The sequence below is a fragment of the Benincasa hispida genome, chromosome 3 (genome assembly GCF_009727055.1).
Source record: "Benincasa hispida cultivar B227 chromosome 3, ASM972705v1, whole genome shotgun sequence".
Taxonomy (NCBI): domain Eukaryota; kingdom Viridiplantae; phylum Streptophyta; class Magnoliopsida; order Cucurbitales; family Cucurbitaceae; genus Benincasa; species Benincasa hispida.
This window is the reverse complement of record NC_052351.1, coordinates 65,707,684-65,722,698: the sequence shown is the minus strand read 5'-3', so window position 1 is coordinate 65,722,698 and position 15,015 is coordinate 65,707,684. Positions and strand designations below refer to the sequence as shown.

The following is a 15,015-nucleotide window of genomic DNA, read 5'->3' as shown; positions in this document are numbered from 1 at the left end:
TTCTGAGATTCTAATAAAGATGGCTATTGAGATGAAAAAGAAGGGCTTGAAGAAGAGGGTGAATGTTTAATGTTGAAAGGGAAGGAGATGTAATGGTTTGAGAAAGTGATGGAATGGTATGATGGGTAGAAGATTGAGGATCTGAACATGGAGGTGGTGTAGGGTGATTGACAAGAGGAATTTTTGTCTACCCACACGTGAATATTAATGTAAAACCCCTTGTTGTAAAAAAAAGAAAAAAAAATCAGTAAATGATAGCTTAGAGGCATTATCAGAACAAAAAACTTTGATTCTCTTATTGTATTGAGTCTCTATATATGCAAAAAAAAAAAAAAAAAAACTGGGGTATAATCTTCAAAACATCATTTTTTTTTTTAAACATGAAAACCTAAGTGAATCTACTATGATCATCTACTAAAGTAAGGAAATATCTATGTTCAGCATGGGTACAAGTAGAAAAAAGGCCCCAAATATCAGCATGAAACAACTTTAAAATAGCAGATGGCCTATTATTATGAGACTCGAAGGATATTTTTTTTTTCTTTGCTAAAGGGCATATGTCACATGGATGTGTACTATTTAGTGTATGAGAATCAATATTTAAAACATGTTTCAAAGTAGATAAACGAGAGAAAGATGGATGTCCAAGCTTGGCATGCCACATGGAAGAAGAAACAGTGGAGGCAGCATTTAGCAGCATTTATAGATATAGCTTGTAGGGTATCTTTAGTGGTATGAGGTTGTTCAACAATGTACAAACCATCACGCAACCTACCCTTGCCAATCATCTTCAAAGTGGACTTTGCCTGAATATCACAAGAATCAATGGAGAAGTATACATACAAGTTACCATAAGATGTTAAGGAACTGATAGAAAGCAAGTTGTACTGAAATTCGAGAACATATAGGACATGATGAAGAGTAAGATAACCAAAAAGTGTGGTGGAACCAAGAAAGGAAACTGGAATTCTTGTGTTATCAGGCAGAACAACAGTCGTGCTAGTTGGTTGTAACTCGTTAAACAAATGCTTTTGAAAACATATATGTGTGGAAGCCCCGGAATCAATTATTCATTCATGTTTAGAAACAATTTGAGAACAAATACCTGCTACATGTGTCACTAAATCAACATCATATTTGGCCATAGTAAGCTTGGACTGAAGCATATTGATAAGTTGTTGAAGAGTGTCATTGTTGATCATAGTTCAAGTGGATATAGTAGCAGAGTCAGTGAGATTGATGGAAGAAGTGGAAGTAGAATTAGGTTTATGAACTTGATTTTATCATCCTTTATGTTTGTAACCAGGTGGATACCCATGGAGTTTATAACATTTATCAGTAGGTCAATTTTTTATGGGTGGAGCAATAGGTACAAACAGGTCAATTTTTGTTATGTTTTGAAGATGGCTGGTGATTCTACTGTGAGGTATTGTCAAATTTGCGTGTAGCAAATGTAATTACAGAAGAAGGAGGATTGGCAACAGAAGGATGTTATTCTTGTTGAACAACAAGGGAGAAGGCTTTGTTGATGGGTGGAGCAAGGCCCATGAGAAGAATTTGAGAGCGAGCATAATTGAAGTCATCATTGAGTCCCATCAGAAAACAGAGGAGGTATTCAAACTGAATAAAATCTTCTATGGACTTGACTCCACCACAAGTACACTTTCCACCGGTGCATCCAAGGCGATAAGACATATTCATCCCAGAGACTCTTCAATTTCGTGAAATACATGGTGACAGAATCTTGTTCTTGTTTGAGATTGGATAATCCTCGTTTCAGATGAAAAACATGTGGTTCATTCGTAAGATCGAGCCATATTGCTCGAGCCAATTCGGTGAAGATGATGCTTGATGAGATTCCTTTAGAGACGGAATTCAAAATCCAAGCAATAACAACATTATTGTTGTGAATCCACAGAGGAAGAAGTTCACCTGTAAGTCAAGGGAGGGATCCATCAATAAAACCCAACTTATTTTGGATGGAGAGGGCAAGAACCATCGATCTACTCCAAGAAACGTAGTTGTCATCAGTGAGAAATTCTGAAACATAAATGAGATTAGAAGTATCGTTGTGATGAAGAGCGTAAGGGTTGTATTGATCTTGATGGGAAGATGCAATCTGGTGATTGGAAGATTGGCCGATGAGGACGGATCAATCGGAGGAGAAAGATTTGGATTAGGGAGGGTCATTGTGATTACGCAGGGGAAGGGAAAAGTTAGGGATTTTTATTCATCTGATACAATATTGACGTGGAAAAAGGAAAGTAAAAAAAAAAAATAGACTTTCTCTCTTATTTTATTCATTGTGTAGAATACATTATATATACACATAACCAATGAGAGAAGACTAATAAATACCAATGGAAAAATAACAGCAATAACAAAAATATTGTTACAACTAATAATATGGGATCTTAAACTTGAATTAAGACTTCTAACTTTTTTCTCTTTTTTATAGTTCTCATCTTTGACATTGGCATCAGAGCCCCATTTTTTGGGTTGTTTTCAATATAGTAAAGTGAACCAAAATATTTACAAATATAGCAAAATATTACTGTATATTAATGATAGACACTAATAGACTACTATCATCTATCAATGATAGACACTAATAGACTACTATCATCTATCAGTGATAGACATTGATAGACTACTATCATCTATTACAGATAGACACTAATAGACACAGATAGATGTCTATCAGTGTTTATCACTGATAGACGGTGACAATTTGCTACATTTGAAAATATTTTCTGCGGTTTCATTATTTAAAACAAATTTTCTTTTCTTATATATATATGTTCTCTTTTTCTCAAATTACAAATTTACAGTTGTTGTCACATGAAGATCTTGTGAATTTTATCCTGTCCAAAAGTTGAGATCAATAGTTGGTGTCGTATGTTGAGACGAAAGTGATCTACTAATACAAAGTCAATAATTTTTGTAAACATTAAGAAAATCAAGGCTATGACAATTTAGTTCTCTTACTGACTTAGGCATGGGAGCCTTTTTTTCTTTGTTTTGAAGGTCCTCTTTTTCTCAAATATCAAATTTATTGTTGTTGTCATTTGAAAGTTAGATTCGTTATCTCTTAACCAAAATTTGGTATCGATAATATCAAACAATGAAAACCTACACCACTTGGAAGAAACAAACAAAATTATGAGAAAAGTGGGCTTCCAAAACTCACAATCACCCACGTGGCATGTGGTAAAGTGGTCCAACATAAATGGAATTGCAATAAGAAATGAACAAAACTTTCGCATAGTTGATAGGTCACGCCATTTGATGTGTGTTCTTTTAGGTCGAAAATTCAATTTCACTTTGCCAAGTTTCATTAGTATCCCTAAATTCGGGAAAAAAAAAATAAAGACTTTTTGTTTCTTACTTTTTGTTTCGGTGTCCTATTTTTTCAAAACAAAGTATTATTTTATCTTTTTTATAATTCTAAAATAAAATGGATAATAAATATCTAAAATTATTGGAAAATTCTTATAAATAGAAAAATCTCAAAAATATTTATACTTTTATCACAAAAAGTTTAATAAGTACTTTATACTTTTTGAACTTTTTACTATACAATATTACTATTTTTAAATATTTTTTTATATCTAAAAAAAGCCCCAAAATTAAATATAATATAAAAAATTTCAATATTTATATTCTAAAAACATATTTTTCATGTAAAATTTTATTAAACAAGAAAAGAAAAGTAGTATACCGAAACATATTTTTGTATTTTTCTTAAAATGAAATATATTAAAAAAAAAAAAAAAAAAAAGAAAGAAAGAAAAAAGAAACTAGTTGTCTTAAGTTATCTATGTGTCACCATTCAAGTACTTGTGTATGTATATAAATAGAGGTTGGGAATTGGGCATTAGTATCCACGAAGAAGAAAAGAAGAAGAATAAGAAAATGGCGCTCCCGCTTCCCAAGTACGTTGCATTCAGGGACCGTGATCTTAAGAAGTACCTTCAATACCTTGATCATGGTCCAGTTTCGGGCTCCCTACAATACTCTTCTGATAACATGGTGAGCGTGTATACAAAGTTCGAGTTGGAGCCAGCCAAGAGCGGCGAGATCAATTATGTGAACATAAGATGCTGCTACAACAATAAGTACTTGGCCTCCTCCAATGATGACAAATATTTGGTGACTCCCTTCGTTGACAAGCCTAAAGAAGATGTTAAGTCATGGCCATGCACATTATTTAAGGTCGGCAACTATATTTCTAGTGAAGGATATTACACATTGTTCGATGTCTGGCGACAAAGATTGGTTTGTCCATGTATAAACAGCAACAATTATGATGCTTGCCTCACAACTAGATATGGCAGCAATGAGGGGAATGTCCAAAAAATCCACCAATTTATTGACTTTGAAGCCTTGCTCGTGCTCCCCAAACGAGTGGCGTTTAAGGGCGACAATGGATTGTATCTCGCTGAGTATTATTACAATGATTGGGAATATATGCAGTTCAATTGTGATGACATTGGAAGCTCGTATGTGAGCCACCAAGTGTTCACCATGGCTGATGGGAGCATTCGAATCAAGTGTGAAAAATCGGGCATGTTTTGGAGGCGTGACCCAAACTGGATCTTGGCGGACTCATCTGACACGACGGCTAACGACGTAAACACCTTGTTCTGGCCAGTCAAGGTTTCTAAAAACACCGTGGCGCTTCGCAGCCTTGCCAATAACAACTTCTGTAAGAGACTCACTGCTGATGATAAGGAGGATTGCCTCAATGCTGCTGCCGAAACTATTACTAAGGAAGCAACACTAGAGGTTGTCGAGCCTGTTATTTCAAGGGAGATCTACAATGTGCAGTATCGAACTATGAATGCAAGGATCTACGACGAAAAGGTCGTGTCGATGGCGACTGGCGACGCTACCAACGGCGGCACGGAACCGACAAGTATGGAGATAGATTTGAACTACAAAAAGGAAAAGACTAAAAGTTGGAATTCCTCACTCACCATGAGTTTGGGTATAACGACCTCCGTCAAAGCTGGCGTTCCTGGCATTGGAGAAGCTGGAATTGAAACAACATTGAGTTTCAGTGGGACTTACGAGTGGGGAGAAACGCTTAGCACTTCCGAAGAAGTCGGGACAACGTACACTGTTAATGTACCAGCACAGACGAGGATGAAAGTGACTCTTCTTGCAACTATGGGCACATGTGATGTTCCATTTTCATACACACAACGAGACGTTCTTAGGTCAGGGGAACAAGTTATTACAAATTGTGATGATGGTGTTTATATTGGAGCCAATTGCTACAACTTTAAATATGAAAACAAGCCTCTGCCTCTCTCATCACCATGAATATGGAGCTTAGCTTCCTCTTTGCCGTCATCGTCTCTACTCTCTCCCCATCAATAAATGACGATTATGTCGTGTTTGGTGTTGTATTTGTTTTAGTTGTCATTTTATTTTGCTTCAGAATGTTGTGTTTGGTGTTGTATTTGTTTTAATTGTCTTTTTATTTTGCTTCAGAATGTTGTGTGTAGCTTTATTATTTCTTGTTATGGATGATAAAGCTTGAAATAAATTTCTAAATTAATATTATTGTTAAATTAAATACTCTTTTATTTATTTATTTATTTATTTTTAACACGAACAAATTGTTATACACTTGAAGGAACAAAACAACCACTCCTAAAATCAAATAACACATCATTATGGTCGGAAATAGTGTGTATTAATTCCAATAACTCTATCATAATCTAACTACTTCTTAGTAAGACTTGAATGGATACAAATTTAGAATACTAAAGTTTTTACATCTTTTCTTGTACATTCAACACTAATTTTAAAACTTGATTGACTATCATTTGTGAGATTTGATCTTTTTTAATATTTTTCATTCTCTGAACACAAACTCGATACTTCTTCGATATTCAATAATTACAAAATAGATAATTAACATTAAAAATCCATTAACAAGTTTAAATTAAGCTATAAATTATAGCTCTTAAAAAGAGTTGAGTGAACTCTTGATTATGTTTAGAATTTATTTGAACTATTTTCGCATTAGTTCAAGTTCAATTTCTGGTTAAGGACTTTTTTTTTCTTTTTGTTTTGTTTATTTCATTAACTAAAAATTTGGAGGTTTCTTTTTTATGTTTTATTTGGGATTGTGAAGTTTAAGTTTGGTTTGCTTATAAGTAAGTTTTATACAAATGTTGATCTAAAGTTCTATTTTAAGGGGGAAAAAAAAGGTCAAGTTTTGCCTGCAGATGCTAGAATTTATGAGTTTCGACCTTGTTTAGGATTCTAATAGTCGGGTCGTTACATTTTTTGTTCCTCTTATTTTCTCTCATTCTATTATTGGAATCATTGACCGTCCTAACCACTTTATTCAACCTGTTTCGTTTTTAGATTTTTTTTTTTTTTTTTAAAAAAAAAAAAGAAAACTGAGTATTTAAAACTTCATTCTAAATGCTATAATAAGTAGGCTACTGGATCTCTAAGGGCAATATAAGTTGAGGGGGAAGTATGATGCAATATATAGACCTTTTGATTTCATGCAATTTCATGGGAAGAGAGGAGCAATTTCATATATAAACCTCAATCAACCAAAAAAACATAGTGGAAAACCATGAAACATTGCCAAAAAAACCCAAAAAATGCCAAAAGATTAAAACTCACCCATCAAGAATCAACTAATAAAACTGACTATAGAACTTAGTTGGCTGTACCTTTATCAGCACCAAGCTTAGCGGCTTTTCTATTAAAGCAAATTTTGTAGCACCTAAAATGTACTCTTGATCTCAAGCATACTTCAGATTAATTGTCATTTATCCTCATTTGGTTATCTCGTATCTCATGTCTTTTGTTTTGGATCTAGCTTCGTCGTGATTACTCATATTATGCTCCATATTTTTCTTTCTCCCACTCCCTTGTGGAGTGTAATTTTGAACATCAATCTCTTTTCATATTTTTCAATGAAATGTTGCATTTCAAGTCTCAAAAAGAGAGAGGAAAATACAACCATGCCCCAGTAGCCAAGAAGCTTACAGAAAAAGGTGTCTCAATTGTTGTTCTTATTGTTCTTGTTCTTGTTTACTAGTTAGAATTTAGAAGTCTAGTTTTACCATTCAGCAATCATACCAACCGTGTTGTCTAACAGAACTACAAATATGTTTTGGACAACTCAGAACACAATAAATTTCAAATATGAAATTTGGAGAAATGAATAGTCAATTACTTTCCATAATAGTTGCAAGACATCCGCATAGGAGTGTTCATGGATTGGATTGAAAGACTTTTTAAACATAACCTAATTGTCTGGATTGTAAATTTTTTCAACCTAAATAACTCTTATTAAAAAATGAACTCAACCCAACCCAACCATGAAATATTTCAATTGAATTGATTCGAGTTAATCAAGTCATTTATTTAAAATTTTGTTCTAAAAAGAAGCAAAACGTAAATATGTAAAAATGTAATTTAATTATTTTCATATATTGAATTAAGATTAATAACTCAATTTCAATTTATATAGGAAAAATTTTCTTTCTAAAGTGTAAAACTAATTTTAAGGATTGTTGAAGAATAAATTATTAAAAAATATTAGAATTAAATAAAATTAAAATCAATATATAAAAATAATTATATTATAAATAATGAAAAATATATATTTTAAAATTAATAATAAATTCATTCGGATATGTTTTGGTTATATTATATGAACCCATAAACCAACCCAATAATGAAAATAATAAATCAATATATATTTTCATTTATTTGAACTCAATCCTACCCAAATTAATTGATAACCCAACCCATATTGCACGGGTTAAATTGGATTGATCGATTTTTTCGGGTCATCGGGCTTTTTGAACACCCCTAACATCCGCATCAAATTTCAAAGGAAGTTTAGTCACAAACATTCAAGCGATTTGAAGAAGAGTGAGCCATATCAGGGGTTCCCTAAAATGAGCATGAGTGCATATGCATTACTGGAAGGATTATAAATACAAAAATCATACGTAGTATAGTACTCAAAGACTGCTTTCACTCTTCTTCACGTTGCAAAGTTATAATAGATTAAACTAAATTTACAAGTGTCACACCAAAGATAAGAATAAAAGCAAGAACGTCATTATAAGTGAAAAATAAAAAGTCAGAGCTCAAACACAAACAGAATATCTTCTATAGAAAAAATATACCTTAAATCCAGCATGTAAAGTAAGCAAAATATCATTTAATAGTCCTGCTAGCCAGGCTGGGTCGGAAAGCACTGATGCCATAATGGATTCAAGTTCATCAAATGAAATATGGGGACTTTGCATCCATATCAAGGCCTTAAATTACAATAGCTCGAACATAGACGCATTCACATGCTATTGTTGTTCGCACTACTTCCATCAATTAACAAAAGCCCCTTCATCGATACCTTGTAGGCCTAAGGAAAATGCAGCAGTGCGACTTCTTACCAACTCTTGCTGCCACATGAAGAACGGGCCTTGAGAAACTACGAAATGAACTTTCTAACCTGCATCCAAAGAACATTCCAGATAAAAGAATCACAGCTTTTTCCCTTTCAATAGTCAGGCACGTGTAGATCTGATGGGCAAAATATTAAATCCATTCATGCCATAATGAAAGTGGACTTCAACCTTCGCATTACAAGTTTGATAAGAGGTTGGGGACGTCTAATCTTCTGAGATTTATCTTTGGAAGTTTCCAATGACGGCGCTTCTGGTAGCTTGAGAAACTCCCTCGTCAGACGATACCAACCAGCAGCTCGTACTTCAGTCCTACAATAAACCAAAATAAGCAAACATTTCTAGTAAACAGAAAAACACAAGACTACAGAGCAAAGGAGAGAAAAGTGCAGTATCTATTTCACAAGGAAAAAAATAAATTAAATTAATACAATAACAATAAAAAATTTCAACTTACCTATCCATGTGGTCTGATTTACCAAGTACATATAAGATTGCCTCAAAACAAACCCTTTCACCTGAATAGAGAAGAAGCTAATAAAGCACTGAGTTGAACTGCGACTTAACATCTAGCCGCTCTATCCAAATCAATTTCACAAAAGTTATCATGATATAGAAAAGCTAAAACCATAGCATCCACAGACTTCAATTTCCGTTTTTACCCTCCAATGCCCTAGCTCTGGTATTGAATGGCACAACCGTGCTAGTGAAACCCTGGCCAGAACATCATGTAAATGGAGAACATCCAGCAATGCCCCTAAATGTGAAGATAAGGATCATTTATAAAATGCCACAAACTTCTAGACAATGTTAAAGAACCAACCCATAAAGCTGCAGAAATTGGGCCAAAAATTCATGCAAGAGACAGTTCATCAATAAAATGTAAGTTGCACTATGTTTATCGGACATCTTTTTCTCTTGACTGTCTTTTTCATCAAAGGGCAAGGTGAAACTTAGTTTCTGTAATCTATATGATAAAATTTAAGAAGCGCAAGCATCTCTGTAGGATTATTGATTTATAATATTGCCTAAATGGGAAAAAATAAATCTATAACCCCTCAAGCTAATAATTGTATCAATTTAGTACTTTCATAAGTAATCAATTAAGGACTTTCATAATGAAACTGTTTCTAATCAAAATAATAATAATAATAGTAGTAGTAGTAAGTTAATCAATATAGATCCCCATTAGAAATTTTAATTTAAAACCATTAATGCATAACTTTCACACATGTATAAGACTTTGTTAAATGAAATAATAATATAAATTAGAGAGAAATAGAATTAAATAGATAGTATCGATTTTTCATCTTCTTGCTTCCTCTATTCTTTCATACTTATTTAGGAATTTATGTGATAATTTTTCTTCCAACTTTGGTGGAATTTTGGGAGAAGATGCAAAACCTAGCTACAACTTTATTGGGGCACCTTGTTAGAAAGGAGAAAATGGTCTTATGGCTCACATTAACATAGCACTTTTTTGGAAGTTTGGCTTGAGCGAAATAACAGCACCTTTGGAATCTTCTAAAACATTCTTATATTTGGTTCTTTTCATGGTTTTAAATTGCCATTTACAAAAGAGACTGAAACAAAAAGCTATCAAAAGCTTGCCAATATTGACTCGCAAAATTTGACTCGTAAAAATAACGTAAACTTGATTTTTATACATTGAAAAGTAAGAAAAGGCCATAAGAACAGACTTTCAAGTGAGACTCTTCTACTTTTTCATCTTCTTTCAGTTTCATTTTACTTTTTCTTTTTTTGAAATTGTCTCCCGACTTTTCTTCTCCTTTTCTTCTCCTTTTCCAACTATTCTCATCATTTTTCTTTTTATTGTTTTGTCTCCTCTATATTTCTCTTCCATCTTTTGTCCTTCACTGGACTCTTCTATACTGAATATGTTAAAAGAATGAGAGAGAGAGAGAGAGGGAGAAAAAAAGACAAAAAGAACATATAGGCGCTCATCTCATCATATGGTGAAGGCACATCAAGGCAACAAAAGGCGACGCCTGGCTAAAGGAGCTCGCCCTAGCTACCTTCAAGGCACAGAGGCCCAAGGTCGCCTCCTCGACTTCTATCCATATGTATTGGTATCTCCGTGGATAGAGATAAAGATGGGGACCCATCTAGATCTTCATTCACTATTCCTTTTTTTTTTTTATTGATTGCCTTTTCTTTTTACAACAAGTTTGAAATCTTAATGCAGGAATCACCAAATAATTAAAAGCCCCCATAGTTTTTTTTAAAAATGGAAAAATAACTTCTCATTGAAATAATGAAATGAGACTAATGCTCAAATTACAAAAAAAAAAAAAAGTGTATGAAATAAAAAGCTACCAATATAGGAGTTAAAGATCAAAACTAGAGCAAGATATCAAATATAAGAAAATATGATATGATAAAAGATTGACATGAGAAGAGACTTCTTCTAGGACAGATTGAATTCTGAAGAAACTAAAATCCAACTTCGTGAGGCGTAACTATCAACCAATATATGACCCTCATCAGAATCAAAATCTACAAGATTAGTAAAAGCCCCTATAGTTAAAATGAATGATGTCGTAAACCAAGTGTATCTTAAAATGGGGAATCATCGCAAAGTGGTAGAAGTTTAGCTTTAAACTAATCATTCAAGCACTAACCATTAACCATCGGGAAATAAGGCTAAGGATATATCCACCAGCATCGTTCTGTTAAACGGAGTTCTGACTAGTTTAGTGGGAGCATTTGGGGTTTCAATCTCTTTGAATTCATGGAACTCCCTACTCGAGGGAGAGCAATAATCAAAATGCCATTTTTTTTGCACTCAAGGCCTGTAAAAATGCAATTGAAATCAATCACTGAATAATCGAATAAAATGAAACAAATCAGTGATTCGAGTTCTATGTTTTACCGCTTCACTGATTGTTTTTGAAATGCGGAGTAGGTTTTTCAAATCACCATGTTCCACCCCGCAGAAAACCCTAATCTGATAGAGAGGGGGAAAAACAATTCAGAAACAATAGTCGAAAACATAGCAAGTCGAATATAAATTAGATAAAGCGATTTGAATAGGTCCTAACAAGAAGATCTTGAGGCAGATCCTCGAGCAGAGACGTATCGCCGGAAGAAATAGTCGATTTTTCATCATCGAAAGAAAACTCGAGCAAAGACGTATCGCCGGAAGAAATTGTTGATTTTTCATCATCGGAAGAAAACATGACACGTTTAGGAGAACGATTATACTTCAAAACTGATCTGCTCCTCCTTCCCAACCCCATAGTTCTGTATCTCAAAGTTGCAGAAGAAGATGATTTCAGAGAGAAGGATTTGTGGGGAGAGAGACGCGGGAGAGAGACGCGGGAGAGTTTAATGGCTTGCTCGAGAAGCCAAAAAAATATTGATATAAATCAAAAGAAAAGTTCTGACGGTTTGATTATTGTAATTTGGTTAAAATTTGACTGTTTGGCCATTTGCTGAAGAATATATTTCTTTTTTTTACCGACCATATTAATATGAATTAACATAATTATTGTAATTAGGTTAAAGTTTCAAATTTTGTCTTATTTTAGTTTAACTGATTAGGAGACACGTGGCTTAAAATTTTTTTCACTATTTAGAATAAATTTTAAATTATAATTTAATAGTTTTTAAAATAAAATTTTGATCCAATTGAGTTTAATTTGTAAATATTTGACATAAAAATAAGTAATTTAAAAATAGTGTAAAAAGTATATGTTTCTTGTTCTCTAGTTAATCTACCATAAATGTGAATTTTTAATGTTGTTGAAATTTTTTTATACAATTTTTAAAGGTAAATAAATTTTTTGAATGAATATACTTATAAATGATTTTAAAATTTAAATACTTGATATGAAATTTAAAACTATAAACAGAAAAAAAAAATGTATAAAAATATATTGATGAATAAAATTAAAATATAATACAAATAAAGTTTGTAAAATAAAATTGATATAAAAGTGACATAATAACCTAGCTTAACTATTATTCCATGAATTCTTTTATAGTTGTTTCAAAGTAATGACTTTATGATGGGGGAGAAAACAAAAAAAAGTCAAACTTTTATATAAAATTTTTAATGAACCTTCTTGTTTAAAGGGAAATTTTTAAATCAAAAGGGAAAAGAAAACTTTGTTGGTTATTTATTTTAACTTTGTTGGTTATTTATTTATTTATTTTTATAAAAAAACTCCCGCTCCCATCAAAGTCTTTTTTTCATTATATTTGATTTAAATTGTCTATAATAATCATTTTATATATGTGCCCTAAATTCTAAATAATACAACACTTAGTGAATAAAATTATAAGGTCATTTTATTTTATTAGCTCGAGAAAGTTTAAAAATATTTTAATGTATTTGTAGATTTATGTCGTGGAAACAAATATAAAAAACCTTATATAATTGAATGAAAAAATAGAAGAATAATGAAAACAATCACTAGAATACAATCGAAATTATAAAAAATATATATATAAAAAACTAAACAAAAGTGTATAACCATTCAAAGTTGAAATAAAACATTATTGATGCATGGAGAATAATAAATTAATGAATTTAATTGACTGTTGACTTTTCATAATCAAATAAATGTTCATCTAATTAAAATTCAACAAAAAATAATAATTTTAATAGTTAGAATCTAAAAAATAATAATGGATACAAATGAAAGAATTTAACAAAAAGATATTTAGGATTGAAACAATAACATTAAATATATTAATGATTCTCAGGGTTGATTATTGAAAAAAAAAAAAAAAAAAAACCTTAACTTCATTGGCTAAAAATCTAAAAAAAAAAAGGTATTGAAAGATTTAATAAAAAAAAGATTGAGGGTTGAAATAACAAAATTAAATAAATTAATGGATTCTCAAGCTTGCCCGTTGAATTTCCATTATCAAATAAATCTTCATCTAATTAAAATCTAACAAAAAAAAACTTTAATTTCAATGGTTTGGAATCTAAAAAAAAGATTAATTAAGATAATTGATATAGATTAATATTTAATTTTGAATAATAATATCAATAAGTAGAAACTTGTTCATGAACGAATAATAATATTTAATTTTGATTTGACTACAAAATATATCAATAGAAGATTATCAAATTTATACATTGTTAAAATATTGTGATGGATTTTGTTCATGACTGAATAGTAATATTTAATTTTTGTTAACAAATATCCTAAAATTATGAGATTATGATTGTACTTTTAAAATCAATAATAAAATTATATGAATTTTTAAACTCTTTATTTTTATCAATTTCTTTGTTCATTCTTCACTATTATCTATTTTTCTCAAATTTCTTTCTATATCTCCAACTCTCCCTATTTTCTCTTTATTTTTCCTACAGTATGAATATCAATTGAAAATAAACTTATCTTAAATTACAACTAAAAAAGCAATAAAACATAACAATAACTATAGGGCATCTGATTAATAGTATATCAAAAACTACAAATGAAGATGAACAAATATTTGTCACAAAACTTGAATAAAAAAAATCACAAAATTGTATATCAAAATATCATAATATCCTTTAAATTGCCCTTTTAAATCCAAAAATTAAGAACATAATGATTTACATATCTTTTATGTATATAAATGAAAACAAATAAGTTTACCTTTTTGAGCATTAGAGCAACAACTTCGGAGATTGCATAAATATCAATGAATAACATATCAAGATACAGATTAGAAATATACAAATTATTATTATGGACGAATAGAAAAGCCACGATATAAAAGGGAAAAGCAACAGATTCCCTAACATGACCATGTATAAATATATCAAAGATTTAAATAAAAAATAAAAGTTTAATCTAAAAAAAATATATTATTAAAAATCTATATTTCAATAAATAAAAATTAGTCAAACCAAGCCCCAACCTAGTATTATAACATGATCACAAGTTTAAATGATTTGTCAATCATGTACTTTTGCCAAAAAATGATCCACGAAAATCCTCAATTCACACAAATTTTAAGACCGATGAAAATTTGTGGCGCAATGATAGAGTAAGAAATTTTGAATAAATCATGGTAATCAATTAATGGAAGTGAACCAATAGCCATTCATCCATGTCCATCATCAAAAAATTAAAAATGATGAAACTAAGTGAAACCATCATTAATCTTTTAAAAATCTTGAATATCATTTTTTTGTTTCCGACAACTTTAATTATACTTAGAAAGATTTTAAAATGAAGGGATTGAAAGATTTTATAATGAGAGGGTATGAGTCTTATAAAAAAAACAATTATTTGAAAAAGCAAAAAGTGTAGGTTTAAAAAAAAATTATACGAACAGCAAAATGAAAATGAAGGGCAAAAATGTAAAAAGGGAATTTTTAAAAGAAATAAGGACAAAAGAATGAGTAAAATTTTTCCCCATTTTACCCCTTTTAATATAAGTATATTTTAAAAATATTATTTTAGTCCCTAATGTTTTAAAATGATAATTTAATTCTTACTCTTTTTTTATTATTATTTAAACAATTCAATAGCATAGTTTCAAGGGATTGAGTGTAATAGTATAACACTTTTTGAAAAAAAGAAAA

At 31.0% G+C, this 15,015-nt stretch overlaps 2 protein-coding genes across 2 annotated transcripts; one reads left to right on the top strand and one right to left on the bottom strand.

Annotated features, from left to right (window-relative positions):
* The first annotated feature begins 3,915 nt into the window (after nt 1–3,915).
* LOC120073669 lies at nt 3,916–5,328 on the top strand. The gene has a single exon (XM_039026473.1). The coding sequence runs from the start codon at nt 3,916–3,918 to the stop codon at nt 5,326–5,328; it is 1,413 nt and encodes a 470-aa protein (XP_038882401.1).
* A 5,911-nt stretch (nt 5,329–11,239) lies between these two features.
* LOC120073668 (F-box protein At1g61340-like) lies at nt 11,240–11,716 on the bottom strand. Its single transcript, XM_039026472.1, has 3 exons — nt 11,519–11,716; nt 11,350–11,424; nt 11,240–11,269 (listed from the first exon to the last, which is right to left on the bottom strand). Exons 1-3 carry the CDS (start codon nt 11,714–11,716, stop codon nt 11,240–11,242), a joined length of 303 nt encoding a protein of 100 aa, XP_038882400.1.
* Between the last annotated feature and the right edge of the window lie 3,299 nt (nt 11,717–15,015).

Coding starts and splice junctions, on each gene's coding strand:
- LOC120073669 (XM_039026473.1), top strand. CDS start 3,916: ATGGCGCTCCCGCTTCCCAAGTACGTTGCATTCAGGGACCGTGATCTT.
- LOC120073668 (XM_039026472.1), bottom strand. CDS start 11,716: ATGGGGTTGGGAAGGAGGAGCAGATCAGTTTTGAAGTATAATCGTTCT. Junction 11,425..11,518: donor ATCTGCCTCAAGATCTTCTT/GTTAGGACCTAT, acceptor CCTCTCTATCAG/ATTAGGGTTTTCTGCGGGGT. Junction 11,270..11,349: donor CAAAAACAATCAGTGAAGCG/GTAAAACATAGA, acceptor GCATTTTTACAG/GCCTTGAGTGCAAAAAAAAT.